The sequence below is a fragment of the Malus domestica genome, chromosome 16 (assembly GCF_042453785.1).
Source record: "Malus domestica chromosome 16, GDT2T_hap1".
Taxonomy (NCBI): Eukaryota; Viridiplantae; Streptophyta; class Magnoliopsida; order Rosales; family Rosaceae; genus Malus; species Malus domestica.
Genome location: NC_091676.1, coordinates 19863492 through 19878796, shown reverse-complemented (window position 1 = coordinate 19878796; position 15305 = coordinate 19863492). Strand labels below are relative to the sequence as shown.

Here is a 15305-nt window from a genome sequence, read left to right as displayed (position 1 = left end):
AGAAATGAGGAAAATATAAGAGAGGATTAGGCCCTAGAGAGGATAATGGATGATGAGAACATAAACCAATTTTAAGCTTTCATTTTCAAGAATTTTTTTTTATTTTTTATTTTTTCTTCACCTCCCTCTCTAACCTCTTTTATCTATTATTTCTCCCATTTAATTTCCCGACATCACAAGAAAAAGAAAATACAAACAAAAAATGAAATGATTATCAAATAGATGTTATATGAATTTTATGACCCTTATAAATCTTGTTATTGTTGAGAGTTATCCCACATCGGTGAAAGGGACAGGGTTTGCTATGGGCTTGTATGGTCTTGGGCTACTCTCCATATTGTCAATTGGTTTTATGGTGGAACCTCAATTTCATCATGGTATCAGAGCGGGATGTCCTCGTGTGAAGCCAAATGGCCACACGCGTTCTACGTCACCTAGTTGTTGTCCACATGTAGGCTTGAAAATCCGCCACACGTGCGGGGAGTGTGTTGAGAGTTATCCCACATCAGTGAGGGGGACAGGGTTTGCTATGTGCTTATATGGTCTTGGACTACTCTCCATATTGCCAATTGATTTTACGAGGGAACCTCAATTTCATCAGCTATTACTTAACAAGGAAACCAATGAGCGTCCATGCAACTCCACGATGTGTAATTAAACAAATTTATTTGCCCACGCTCTTATGTAAATTTTCAAAGTTCCACCGTGTGGAAGTTGTTATCTTCAAAGCTTGAAATGGTGAAAAGCAGGCTTCTCATCAAGCCTTTGTGAAACGAACTTGCCATGGTATTAAGGATGGTTTCAAATGATGATGTATCACAATTCCAATTTTACAAAAATTTCAATATAGTAGTGGAAAGTGGCAAATTGATAAGAAAAATATAAGTACATGATAGGCGGGATAGGGTTTTTTCGGTTTGAATATATGACAGAGTAAGAGCACTATTACTGATATAATATTTGATATGGAGTATAAGTAGAATGAATGTATGTTGAATATTAGACATATATATTTTCTTCAAATATAACCTGTATATATTATATAATTGTAGTCTGCAACTAAACAAACAAATTACTGGAGTGGGGGAATCTACCCCCAGTGAGCCTTCATTGGCTCTGTCCATGTATATTTTACCTTATTCTTGGTATGTTTTGGTAATCATTTTGGTAGAATTTTGATACTTTGATTTATATTTTCAATATAGGACATCTGAATTCCTCTGGACCAAAACATAATCAAACAGACGAACTTTGGAGTGATTCAAATTGGAGAACGTTTGTGTGTCTCTTGGCATATTTGTCTCAAAATTTAGGATTTTTCTACCAAGCAGTTATTTTCTAGTGATACAATAAAGTAGCAGTGCGCAGTACTGGAAAATGACGTTTTTGGATTTAAATTGCGTTTTTGGAGCCCAAGATGACCTCTGATGGGTTTGTGACCTTCTGGAGAAGTGTTCAGAATATTCCAAACCTTAAATCCAGCAATATTGGACCAGTTTTGGAGCAGTTTTAAAGGTCCAAAACGTGGCTGTTCAGATTTTAGTCGAATTTTATCATTTAATTTAAGGTTATGTTTCCTATTTTATTTTAGTTATTTAGTTTCCTAGTTTGATTGGAAGACCTTTTATTAGGAGGATTTAATTTCTACTAGGTTAAATAAGTTTGGCCGCCCTATTCCTAGGGTTAACTTCTTCTCCATTCGTTCTTGAAGAGAGGGAATTGGCCAAGCATAGAGATTTTTAGACTTTTTCCATTCTAGGTGTTTTGATTATATGCATGTAGGTTTTCGAATTATTGATCATTGGTTTAAACTATCTAATTTTCTTGATGCTTGATCACCATTAAGATGTTTAAAAAGGTAATTTGATGCAATTTTGATTGGAGGTTGGTCCCTGAAATTGACGAAAGCTTCTTGTGATTAATATGTGCAAGTTCACTTAGGATGAATACCACATCTTGAGGGTTGCATGGTTTTTCAACAGGTTTCACAAAACTTAATGAGTCATGCATGTTTAGATTTGATATGAATACCACAGACAGATTGCACATTTGATATACACTCTATGTTGGGGGTCAAAGTAGGCATATATTAGGAAAACCTAACCTTCGAAATATGCATGTGTAAGTCATAAGTAATTGAGATAACTATATAGGATTGTTAAGGTGACGGCGGATCCCTAGTGCTTTCTTAAATTGATTTCTCCAAAACTATTTCCTTTTTCTTCACCTTTAATATTGCAGATTCGTTTAATTTTATTAATCAATTTCGTTTTAATTTAAGTAGGTCATAAAAATCAATCATCTCAAATTTCTGCTTTACAATAGTTAATTGGAATTTGGTTTGCTTCAATTTATTTAATAATCCCTATGGAAAACGACTTTGCAGGAACCATTACAATATCTTTGCCATTCTTGCAAGTATTATAGGTGTTTTAGCCCTTTTAGGTGTGTGTTAAAATCCCTATCAGAGATCGATGACAGGAATTTGCATGTTGGGTGGGTGACACGTGGCAAACTGGGTTTGCTCATTGGGTGGACGGATGAATATCTTGGGTACATTTACTGTGACAGCATCAACGAGGCCCTTCACACCAGCTTTTGTATCATCGAAAGCTTTTATCTCAGTGGCTCGGTCGTATTCTCCACGCCCTACAAGTTTGATATCCATGAACTTTTGAATACTGGAAAGCTTGATAGTGTGATTTTCAAGGCCTCTGGCTTGCTTCAAGCTTCAACTACTGGGTGGATAAGTAACATTCTTTGTTATGTGGTTTTCATCCGGCCAGACAAGTCAACGAACGACCTTTCTGCTCACTCTTTTAATAATGAGGCATATCCTATTTTCTGTAAACTTTATTTTTATGTTGTCATTTATTTTTCTCAATGATCTGTATATTAATAATAAGGTAAATTTGGTGAAACATTTATATGTGAAACATACCCCTCTCATTTTACAACTTTTAACGAAACAATTTAATTACCTAATGACAAATTAGTAAAATAATAAAAGTAACAAAATAAAACAACCATGGTCAATTCAATACCATTGGATAACATTGTACGGCCTGTATCCTTCGATTAGGCTGGATGAGTCTGAGCGGGTTATCAAAAGTGTCTTCTTAGGTACGAAGTTAGTAAATAGGTGCATTCAAGTAAAATACTGTGTGTGGTTGCACTATTAGCCAAACAATTAGCTTCCTCACTAATCATACCTAGGAATAAATAAATTAAATTGGTCACAAGTATAAATATCCGAAACATAAATTCCATTCAATTAATCATTCGAGAAAATAATCCATAAAACTTAATATCCAAAAATTAAAACAACCACCAACAAATTCTTCAAACATAAAGGAAATTGTTCAAAACTAGAGGGTTCAGCCACATAGGGAATTTGGTCCCCATGGGTAAATTTTGGCCAATATGTGGGCCCATATCTAAGAATCTATTCTTCCATTGGAGTAGATGCTTCTTGTGTCAGAAACCTCCATCTTCGTACCTCCAGTTCCACCACTCGAGTAAAGCTTCATTCAAACTTCTTACGACGAGAATGATAGTCAGCTACGACCTTAGGAGGAGCTTGGCAAATACTGGATCAATGGTCCTTCACACCATAGTGGTAGCACATATCGCATCCATGGTATCGGGTGCTTTGCCCTTATTCTTGATGTTTGAGGTCTTGGGAACGAGGTTTACACGCTTCGAGCACATAAATTCACTACGTTTTCAGAATTGATCTCTGTTTTACTTCTTACTGAAAAGCAAAATTAGGTGTTGATGAAGAATCATCAAGCTTGACCTACAGGCTTGACCGCTATGCTTGAATCATACATTAGTCAAAAACGACGCCCGAACAACCGTTCTAGGCGTGGTAGGCGCGACTAGAAGTCGTCCCACCAATGTCAACAAGATGAAGGCCCATGCAAGAGAGGGACATGTCTGGGCTCTGTGGCGTCACAGGCAAAGAGGCAAATGGGGTAGCAACAGGAGTGGGCCACTGCAGGCAGACCAGTGGGCAAAACCCAAAAGAATTTTTATTTTATTTTATTTTTCTTCTTCTTCACTTCGGGTTGAGGGTGCATCAAGCCCAATTTGGCTCGAGAGGTCCAAAACATCCTAGCATTTTTTGGGTGTGGTCATTGGAGAAGAAGGCTAGCATCGCTGCTTTGGGAAGTTGAGTTTTAGGATGTGGGCCTTGATGCGAGTTCGGGGTTCAATAAAGAACCTTGCATTTGTGACTGAGAAGGGTTCAAGCTTGGAGCAACGGAGCCCCAACTTGACTCACGACTCAACTTCAGCAACTTAGGTTGCTAGCCATGAGTGTTGGTGGCTCAACGACGCGACTTCGAGTCGCTGCTCATCGGATTTTTGAAAACAGATATTCAATTAAACACAATACCAATTCCTATAATTGCAGTATTATGGATATAATGCATAAACAATTATGTAGAATCTAAAATTTGTAAAACGTAAAGATGGCTCATGCAGTATAGTGAGGGTTCATGCAATCAAGGCTAAAAAAATCTTGACATTAAAACCTTTTTTTTTTTGGAAGAACCTAGATTGCATGATGATCTTGATGAACTAGTTTGTAGTAGAAATTCTCCTTCAAATACCGTAGCACAGCATAGAAGCGTACTGATGACGTGTTGTGACCTATATTTAACTGAAGGAGAAGAGGGGTGTGGAAGCAAGACACACAATGGAGAAATTGTAGGGATCCTTGTGTGTGTTCTGATTCCTCCGCACAATGCCTTTATTTATAGTAGATAATGAGTAGATGATCAACTTGTCCTCAAAGTAAATACAATCCTATAAAAATTCACATTGAATATAAATTCGTACATCTTCCAAATCCCTTGTTTTTACCTTCGACATTTGAAATGTGTTAGTGCAGAGTTCCCGTCAAGCCCCTTTCCTTCGTAGTACGAAATGAAGTCTTGCAGTGAGGTTTCCCTGTACACAGGTGGATGATCTTCTGATAACAAATTCTTAATGGGGCCGTACAACCTTGTGGATGGGTAAAGATGAAGGGTGAAAAAGCACGCAATGGATACTCTAGGTCCTCCATAGTTGGCAAGCACTTGATGTTCTACGCTCTTAAATCTGTCATTGGATATAAGCTGCAAGAACACAATAAAACAATTTACAAGAATCCAACAACAAATGGTTTGACATATATAGTTGTACAACATGTTGCACATGTCAAAAAGTACATGGTGACTATTTTGAAGTGCTCATATAAGCCCAGCCTACAATGAAGAACCCAATTAAAATGTTTGTGGCCTAGATAGAATAAACCAAGAGTAATTACTATTAAAGGCACTTGGCTTAAATCTGATTACCTTCTAAGCTTGGCCTACTTCCAACTAAATTTTATGTTTATTTCTTGTAACATTTTATTCTATCAATGAACCTTATGTTCGACTCCAAAATAAAAATGTACTTCATGAAGTGCTTATTAGCAAATTTGCAGCCAACAAGTATTACATCTAATGCAATGCTGCTAATATGCATGTTAGAGTTGTTAAGAAGATATGTAAGAACTAGAAAGGCTTGCCTGCAAGATATCTCCGATGTTGACTATTAGAGCTCCCGGCACGAAAGGAACATCAATCCACTGGTTTTGACACAGAACCTGGAGGCCACCAATATGATCCTGAAGTAGGATGGTAAGGAAATCTGGATCTGAGTGTTTGGTAGTGCCCATAGTTAGTTCAGGCTCAGGGCATGGCGGATAATAGTGAGTGAGAATAAGATGTCCATTTGCACAATCCAAGCTTAGAAAGTGATCAGATTTAAGCCCAAGTGCCTCTGATAACAATTCAAATAAAGTAACACCTAATTTGTGAACGTGGTTTGAGTACTCCATGATAATGTCTCTGCAAATTAGACACAACAAACAAAATGCAACAATTGGGATGAGAATCATTTGTCATATCCATTTCGCTAGACCAAAATTTTAAGTACTCATAACTCTTACAACAACAGAAGGCAGATGCTATTGTTCAACTAAACTTTAGTCTTGACCCCCAAGCAATCTATACAAAGAAAAAACGACTCATGTCCATTTGATGTTTTTGATTTGTCATGCATATTTGGCTTAGAGACCATTTGATGTTTTTGATTTGTCATGCATATTTGGCTTAGAGAAGACTGGGGATGCATTTGGTCTTTAGATTATAAATATCAAACTTTGTTTTTCGAGGGGAATAGTGTGGTTGCAAATTTCTGTCTTCTTTTTCTTAGACGAAAATGCACCTACAAAACAATTAACACCTAAGATCAAGGCCAAGAGCCTCATACGCCCACGATGAATGGGGGAACTTTGGCCGAAGAATCTCCTATGTCAAAGTTAGAATTTGAGAGAGAAAGTGTTAGTTAGAATTTGAGAGAGAAAGTGTTAGTTAGAATTTGAGAGAGAAAGTGTTAAGAGAATTTTAAGAGAAGAATGAACTTATGTTTTTGGAAAATATTAGGAGCTATATATAGGAGTGTGGCCGGCCCTATTTGGAGAAATAGGGACCAGCCACTTATGGTGGAAATTGGCTCTAATTGCAAGATATTATGCCAAAATAATATCTTGCAATCAATTAGGTAATTAATCAATTAATTTGGCAATTATTCTCAATTTGAAAAGAATAATTAGGAGTTACCTTATGGGTGAAGATTTGATGAGGAGTGATGACAGGGTTTTAAAAGAATATCATTTTGATCACTTTTGATCTCGATTGAGCAGTCATTGTCCGTTGCATGCGCGTGAGAGTCCTAATATGCCTCAGGAGTAATTTTGTATTTTTAACCCCAAAAGTCTACGTGTCGCCTCTATAATTTTCTTAGTTATTTTTTGCTCCACAACTAGAATATTAGCATCTTCCTGATGTACTTTTATGCGTAATGGAAAGTGAATTCTAACCAAAGTATCAAATATCCACGTCGTAGACGAAAGCTAAAAACAAACAATCTTAAAAGATCATGAGATTACGTGGTTTGGCATGAACACCTACATCCACAAGTGAAGCACAACGAAAAAATTCACTAAACAAATGAAGATTACAAAAAAGTGTTTTAACTCTCAACACCACTCAAATAGACCTGGCATTCGTGTCGTGTTTTCCGTGTTTATATCGTTTTCGTGTCATACATGATATCTTAATGGCTCGTGTCGTGTAATACCCGTTAAAATAAACAGGTAAAATGACCAGATCCAAAATCGACCCGATAATATTAACAGGTAATATAACCCGACCCGTTACCCGTTAAGGAAAATATATTTTAAACCAATAAATAATCAAATGAAAAACATAATACTAAATAAGTATATACATATCATATTGTCACATCCAAAACATAAAAACGCATTTTTTTTAAAGTATATTTTCACTTACCTAAAGTCTTTAATAGTTTTTTAATTAATGTAGAAGTGTAAAAAATATAGAAAAAATATATAAACGCTCATAATGACAAGCTTTACAACTTTTATGAAGAACTTAACTTCGAAATTCGCCACTATAATCATATAAATCATAGATCAAAATTTAACCGTTGATTGTTGTTTACATTTACGCTTCATTGTTCTCATCAAATTTTATTTTTTTCAGATTTTGTTTTTTGAAAACTTGATCTATTAGAGGATGCAGGAAGATGAACGGTTTGGATCGTTGATATTATATTCAGAGTTTTATGGTTAGTGAAAATATTGTTTGATGTTTATAAAGTTTCTATAAACTATATGACATAGACTCATATTTCAATTAACTGAAAATATCAAAACGTGATATCAAAAATATGAACAGTTCATCTTCTTACATCCGCAAGATGATCATGTTTTCAAAAAAGAAAATTTAAAAAATGAAATTCAGTAAGAAGAATAAAGCGTAAATGGCAATCGACGGTTAAATATAAATTTAAGGTTTATGAACTATAGTGTTGGATTTCGAAACTGATCCCTTCATGAAAGTTGTAAAGTTTATCACTATGAGTGATTGTATATTTTTTTTACATTTTTTACACTTCTACAATAATTATTATTAATTTTATTAATTTTTCCCTCAAATAAAAAACATTATTCATGAAGGTTTGGAGGATTTTAAAAATCTAAACGATAATGTAAGTATAACAATTATCTACTCGTTGAGGAATAATGATGAATCACGAGTGTTTACATATTCTTTCACATTCTTCATACTTGTATGTATGTCTTCTTAGTTCTTGCCTATACAAATACTATATTAGTTTATTTTAATTTTGGACAACATGTTAAGTAAAATTTATCCTAGTAATGATAATAAGGAACTCTCAAAATAAAAATAAATAATGACTAAAACTTTTTTTCTAAAACTTATATAGAATAATAATACAAAACTATATATTTAATATAGAATATATTGTATATATTAATATGGCTATTGTATTTTATAATAAATCTTTTAGTAATTAAACTTTAAAATTATCAAAATAATTTTTTTTCTTAATGGGTCGAAACGGGTTACCCACATGTTACTTGCGTGTATACCCCTAATTAACGGGTTCTTAACGGGTCATCCGACAGCGACCCGATAAGTTATTATGTTGACCCGAAACCTGTTATTTTCGTGTCGTATCAAAAATTGCCGGATCTACACCCAAATCCCACAAATTACAAACCCTACACCAAACAAGTAGAAAACTCGAAGAAACATAGAAGAGAGAAAACTCATGACTCCAAACGGTTACCTTCACCCAAAACCAAAAGAGAGAAACTCTCTAAACCAATGATGACAACACATAAAATAAACTCAACCCTAACGTCCTATTTATAGTGCATAGGACTTAGGTACAATGACAATCCTAATTCTACCTGGAAGTAAATCTAAATTCTAATCAAATAGCTAATTAACAAAATCTCTCCACCAAATAGGTCTAACCAAGAAATCAAATCCAGTACCCAAATAGGACACCAAACGAAATAGGTAACATAAATCTATTTTCTGCATCATCCTAATTTTGAGTTGTAAATCACAACACTTCCGATACTTGATAGAAAAGTATCGAAACATTAGGATTACACAGGAAACAGAATCTGATATCCAATGATGAAGTCGTTTGGTGGTGGTGTGTGGTTGTTGGACGACGGAGAAAACAGAGAGAACTCAGGGAGAGAGAATCAGGGCACGAACCGAGTAAGAGAATGTTAATATAAATTAATGTTCAGTTGTAATGTTTTACTTGTGTCTGTATGCAATGGCTTTGTGAAAGCCACGTTGGTTTTGTATTGTTAATGCCAAGTTGTCTTTGCTTTATGTTTGGAAGTCAATATGCCTAGAATCTAGGTGCTAGCAAAGAGGTGGGAGGCATTATGGCTTCAGACATAATGATGCTAGTTAAGGTGTAAAAAGGTTTATGCTTTATCCAATGTGTAAAACCTCTCTCTCTCGGGTGAAAACATCACTCGGTTGGAATCAACATTTTCGTGTGGGAAACAAGAAAGAGACTGGCTTTTACAGAAAGAATGAAAACTTGTTCTCTCTTCTCCATTTTCATCTTGCATTTAACTTGTATAATCTTGTGTATGCTCTATCTTGATAAAACATTAAAAAAAAAATCCAACAGAGAATCAGACCCTCTGGGGGTCGATCTGATTAGAAGTAAGCAGCTTGGCCATACCATAAAGAAATTTTTCAATGTGACAGGTACAAGGAGTTGTACATCACGTGTTATTATACAAATGATGAAATATATGTGTTAAAAAATTAATAACTTAAAAAATAAAATTTTTCACTACTTAAATAAAAACACGTACCACTAGTATTTCAGTCAAAATGAAAAATTTCTCTTAAATCCCCAACATTATAGTCTCTTTTCAGTGCCCAATCGCTGTCCGATATTAACTTTTTAACACACATATTTTACTATTTATACAGTATTACGTGATCTACCATCCGTCTACCAGGAAAATCTCTCAGCTATATTCTACCATTTGTATAGCCAGTCACATTGAACAATCTCTCGGGATTTAGGGGTTTGGGGTTTGGGCGGGAGGAGAGGTTGCAGGACTTGTCTTCGAAGGTTGAGAGAGATCCGAGAGCATGAGGTCCGTGAGGAAGTGAGGTGCGAGAGAGAGTCGGACCAAATCCAATCACCATTACTAATTCAACTATATAAAAAAAATTATATTAAAATATTTATCGATTCGGTTTGGAATTGCTGAACAAAAGCATATGGGATTCTGTCCCGAACCCGTATCAAACTTTTTGGACCATCGGTTCAGGATCAGGTACCAGACGGTTTGGGAAATTCGATTTGGGACAATTTTGGTTCAGTTTCGGGAATTTTTAGGTCTGATTCGGAACTTTCGGAAAATTTTCCAGATCTGTATATTGTGGGAGAGAGAACCAAACACAAGATCTACTGAGGCACGATCGAGTAGAGTTGAGCACATAAGATTGTAGTTACTAATGCTAATTTTGAATAAGAGATCTCACATAAGATTATGAAATGTTTCAATATAGGATTAGGGTAGAATTCAATCTATGGACTAACCTGCAAACCACCGGCAATTCTTGAGGATCAAGAGGCTCAGGACCCATCACACAAAACAAACTGTCCCTCCAATTGGCAAACCTTGACTGATATAGATCAAAGTTACTCCCAAACTTGACTTTCCTCATCAGCTCCCTACTATAGTACTCGGCCTTCACCTCCCTTGGCTGCTCGTGGAACCCACGTGCCGCTTCCAACATCTCGTCCAACACTCTCTGGGGAATCCCATGGTTCACCACCTGAAAAAAACCAACAGTCTCTGCGGCCCGCCGGACTCTGGTAACAACGTCATCGTGCCTGCCGACAGTGTCAGCAAGGTCCACGACAGGAATACTGAAATGGGCTTGGGTTGGTTGGCGGGAACTTGGGTTTTCGCCGGCGGAATCTTCCGGCGGCCGGATGAAAATGGGTGGGATTTTGGTGATTCCTTTGTCAACGATCCCTTTGACACCAGCTTTGGATTGGTCAAAGGCCTTTAGTTGTTGAAGGCGGTCTTGGTTTATTGAGTTCCCGGAGATCATTTTGGATGTATTTGTAAAATCTGGTAACATTTTTGGGACTTCAAGATGTAGAAGCTTTTTTCAAGGCTTACACACATGCTTCACAGGATGACAATTCACTTCCACGTGTTTTCGTTGCTGCCACATGTTTAACTTGTTCGAGTGTAGTGCTTTTTTTTTTTTTTTTTTTTTTTGAAACGTTATTTTATTATCAAACACAATATATTGCATAAGAGAAAGCCCAAATGCTAATAGATAAAAAAAATTAAGGGTTAATCTCAATTTATTATCTTGAAGTTTTGTGGCTTTTAACATTTGGTAAATGAAGTTTTTTTATCCCAGAGTCATACCTCAAGTCTTAATTTTAGGTCAGTTTCATACATCTGTTAAGTTTACCTCTAAAACTTCTGTTAACTGATTACGTGGCGCTCACGTGGACAATAAGTGAGCGCCATGTGTCAATATGGACCCACTTCAATATTAAAAAAAAAAACAAACACAAAAAAACAAAACCACAAAAAAAAAAAAAAAAAAAAAAAAAAGGAAAAGCCAAACCTATCCCTTACCCCCACAACCTCATTTTCTCTTATGCAAATCTCGGCACCTCTCTCTCTCTCTCTCTCTCTCTCTCTCCCACTCTCACTACCCTCACTCTTTTCCTCCCCCTTATTCACCATGAAAAGAAGACGACGAGAATCACCCAACAAACCCCGCCAGTCTATTTGCCAATCTATCTGAACCCACACCCTACAAAACCCAGCAGAAACCCAACACTGAAATGTGCTAGGTGGGAAAAGCAACAAAGATCTTCATTTCCATCAATTTGACCCATTTAGGACTGGGAGCCAAATTGGACTAGGAATTGGAATTAGAGGTTTCAAGGGAAATAGATAAGACCCAGATGGCAATCCAATTCACCATTGGAGATAGAATTGGATCTAGGTATTTGCACGGTGCAGAACTCAGATTCATTCACAATCGAGCCATTGCAGAAGAAGGCTTAAGGTTTGGGCTTGTAGGCGGCAACGTTGGCCAACATCCACATGTACTGGCAGAGGCTGGTGACCTCGGTAAGGATTAGGAGGGGAGAGAATGGCAGCTGCACTGTGCGAGGCAATGTAGTTGCATGTGAGGAAGATGAAGAACGTGATGAGGACGACGGAAAGGGTGTTGTGGGCGAGGAGAACAAGGGAGTGGAATTGGAGAAAAGAGAAGAGAGAAAGGATGGAGAGGGTGAGGGACGGGTGGGTTTATTTTTTCTTTTTATTTTTGTGTTTTTGAATTTTTTTGAATTTTTTAATTTTGAAGTGGGCCTATATTGACACGTGGCGCTCACTTATTTTCCACGTGGGCACCACGTCATTAGTTAACAGAAGTTCTAACAGAAAACTTAACGAATGCATGAAACTATCCCAAAATTAAGACTTAAGGTATGACTCTAGGATGAAAAAACCTTCATGTACCAATTATTGAAAACCATGAAACTTCAGGGTTGTAAATTGAGATTAACCCAAAAATTAACCTCCATAAGAGTTCAAAACATAAAAAACAACAAAGCAAACTTTAAACAACGAAGCAAACTACTAGCAGCATTTAACCATTGCTGTTGTCGAAAAGTCTCTTGCCCACCAACAGAAACAAAGGTCTACAACACACCTCTAAGAACAAGCTAAACATGGCCCCCAACACAGAATCCCAAAACGGGGCTCCAAACACTGCCATCGAACACCACAACAATAGCAACCACAAATCGAAAGAAGGTAGTGGGAAGAAGCAACCCACTAGCAATAGTGTCATCAAGGGAAAACCGAATGAAAAAGGTGGTGTGAACACCTGAGCAAAAGCTCTATGCACTTTAGGATGGAGCCGATTAGGATGAAGATGAAGGTGAATTGTTGAGGAAAGTAGGGCTGGAAGAAAAGGGGAAACAAAAAAAAATGTGACAAAGGGAAAAGAGGTGGGAAAATGGTGGAAGCAAGGGGAAAAAAGAGAATTGGCAAAAAGAGAAAAAGTGGAAAAAGGTTGAAGAAAGATGTAAGGAAGGTGGAAAGGAACATGGAAAGAATGGGCTACAGATGGAGAAAACAAGGGCATAAGGGGTTGGAGGGAAGTGGCGAACTGGCCCTGGACTAGGGAAAATAGGCGCTGAAGGAGAAGGAAAGGAAAAGAAAAAAGAGAACGAGGAAGAAGAGGGCTGCCACCAACCTTAGCCATAACTAGGGTCAGCGGCTACGAGAAGGAAGAAGCAGAGGGACGGTCACACACTGGTGGGAAAACTCTCACAAGTAGAGAAACGCTCTCACCCAGGAAAAATAGATATTAAAGGGTGATGTAGTTTTGTGTAGTTTGTTATGCCTTAAACCGAGAACCATACAAAGCAATAAACGAAATAACGAAGGCCACAAAAACAATTTCAAAGTTACTCTGATATAGGAGCATCTCTCTATCAACAGAAGCTTTTATTAATTACCAAACAAATACAAAAGAATTCACAAACTCACAATAGCTCTCAAGTACACAATGAATGCCTCACATTTTCTGATTTTTCAAGTTAGTGATTATTGGTATATGGTTTTGTGGAGTGTTGAGAATATTGCTCTTAATATAGTGATGAATATTGGAGTTAATGTTGGAGTTAAAAGCAACTAAAGCAGATTACCAAGATATGATTTTATTGCTGTAAGTTTGTAACTGACCCTTAACTTAGAAGGTTTGTAGGGTTGATTTTTGTGCATGTTTGTAGGGTTCTTAATATCTTTTGTAAGGATGCAAAGAGATGTCCTACATCAGAAGTTTACCAAACCTTGCATGTGTTTATCTAAAATTAGGCTATACTCATATTGTATTTGGTAGAACCTCGACTTCATTCATCTTAGGCCTTGCACAGTTGCATTGTATTTTTTTTATTGTTGAATTTCGACGTGCAACTTCTAAAGTGCAAGAGTTGCATTAGTGTTCCTGAGTGCCATATCCTTATGATCCCTTCTATATATTTGGCTTCTATGTAACTCCAGAGAGACTCCGTTGTTAGGGTTTGTCAGTTCCAAATCATGTGCTTGGAGATAAAAGTATATTTTTTAAGGTTGAATTGTTATATTATTCTTCTCTCTAGGAGAAATATATATAATCATATATGAGGCCCTATAAATTAGGAAACAAGAACCCCAAATATACAATGAATCAATCATGTAATCCTATTCTAATTACATTCCTAAACCATAAAGTTGACTCACGTCAACACTCCTCCTCAAGTTGGTGCGTAGATATCACTTAAGCCCAACTTGTCGAGTGAGTCTTGAAAAACCTTCACCGACACTGCATGAGTTAACACATCAGCTAACTGTTCTTCAAACTTCGCATACGGAATGTCAATCAACTTAACTTCCAACTTCTCCTTGATAAAATGTCTATCCACCTCCACATGTTTCGTACAATCATGTTGGACTGGATTATTGGCTATCTCTCTTGCTGCTTGATTATCACAGTATAACAACATAGACTCTTAAGGCTTAAATCCTATTTCACTGATAAGAATCCGGATCCATAACAATTCACAAATCCTATGTGCCATACCTCAATATTTTGCCTCGGTTGTGGATCTGGCCACCACGTTTGCTTTTTACTTCTCTAAGTTATGAGATTTCCTACTACAAATGTAAACTAGCCTGACGTGGAGAGACGATTGATAATGTTTCCAGTCCAATCAGCATTAGTATACCTTTTTATCTCCATATGTCCATGTTTCTTGAAAACTACTCCTTTCCCAGGTGCACCTTTCAGATAACTCAATATACACATTATGGCTGCCATATGATCCTTACTAGGAGAGTGCATAAATTGACTTACAATGCTAACGGCATATGCAATATCTGGCCTCGTAAGTGATAAATAAATCAATGTTCCTACTAACCTCTAGTACCTTTCTTTGTTAGTCGGAATTTGATCCAGGTATATTACCAGGTGATGATTTTGCACGATAGGGGTTTCTGTTGGTTTACATGCCAACCTCCCAGTTTCAGAGAGAAGATCTAGCACATATTTTCATTGACACAAGTAAATACCATCACGAGAATAGGCAACTTCGATTCCAAGAAAGTATTTCAAGCCCCCTAGATCCTTCATCTCAAACTCCGAGGAAAGATAACTTTGCAGTCTTTTAATCTCTTCTGTATCATCGCCAGTGACTACCATATCATCCACATAGATTATCAACAAAGTGACTTTACCTCTCATGCGTTTGATAAACAATGTATGGTCTGCATTCCTTTGTTTGTAGCCATAACT

General features: G+C 36.8%; 1 protein-coding gene across 1 annotated transcript; it reads right to left on the bottom strand.

The window, feature by feature from the left end:
• Positions 1-4703: 4703 nt before the first annotated feature.
• LOC103435688 (1-aminocyclopropane-1-carboxylate oxidase homolog 1-like) lies at positions 4704-11150 on the bottom strand. Its single transcript, XM_008374094.4, has 3 exons — positions 10522-11150; positions 5561-5882; positions 4704-5123 (listed from the first exon to the last, which is right to left on the bottom strand). Exons 1-3 carry the CDS (start codon positions 11070-11072, stop codon positions 4866-4868), a joined length of 1131 nt encoding a protein of 376 aa, XP_008372316.3. The 5' UTR covers positions 11073-11150; the 3' UTR covers positions 4704-4865.
• Between the last annotated feature and the right edge of the window lie 4155 nt (positions 11151-15305).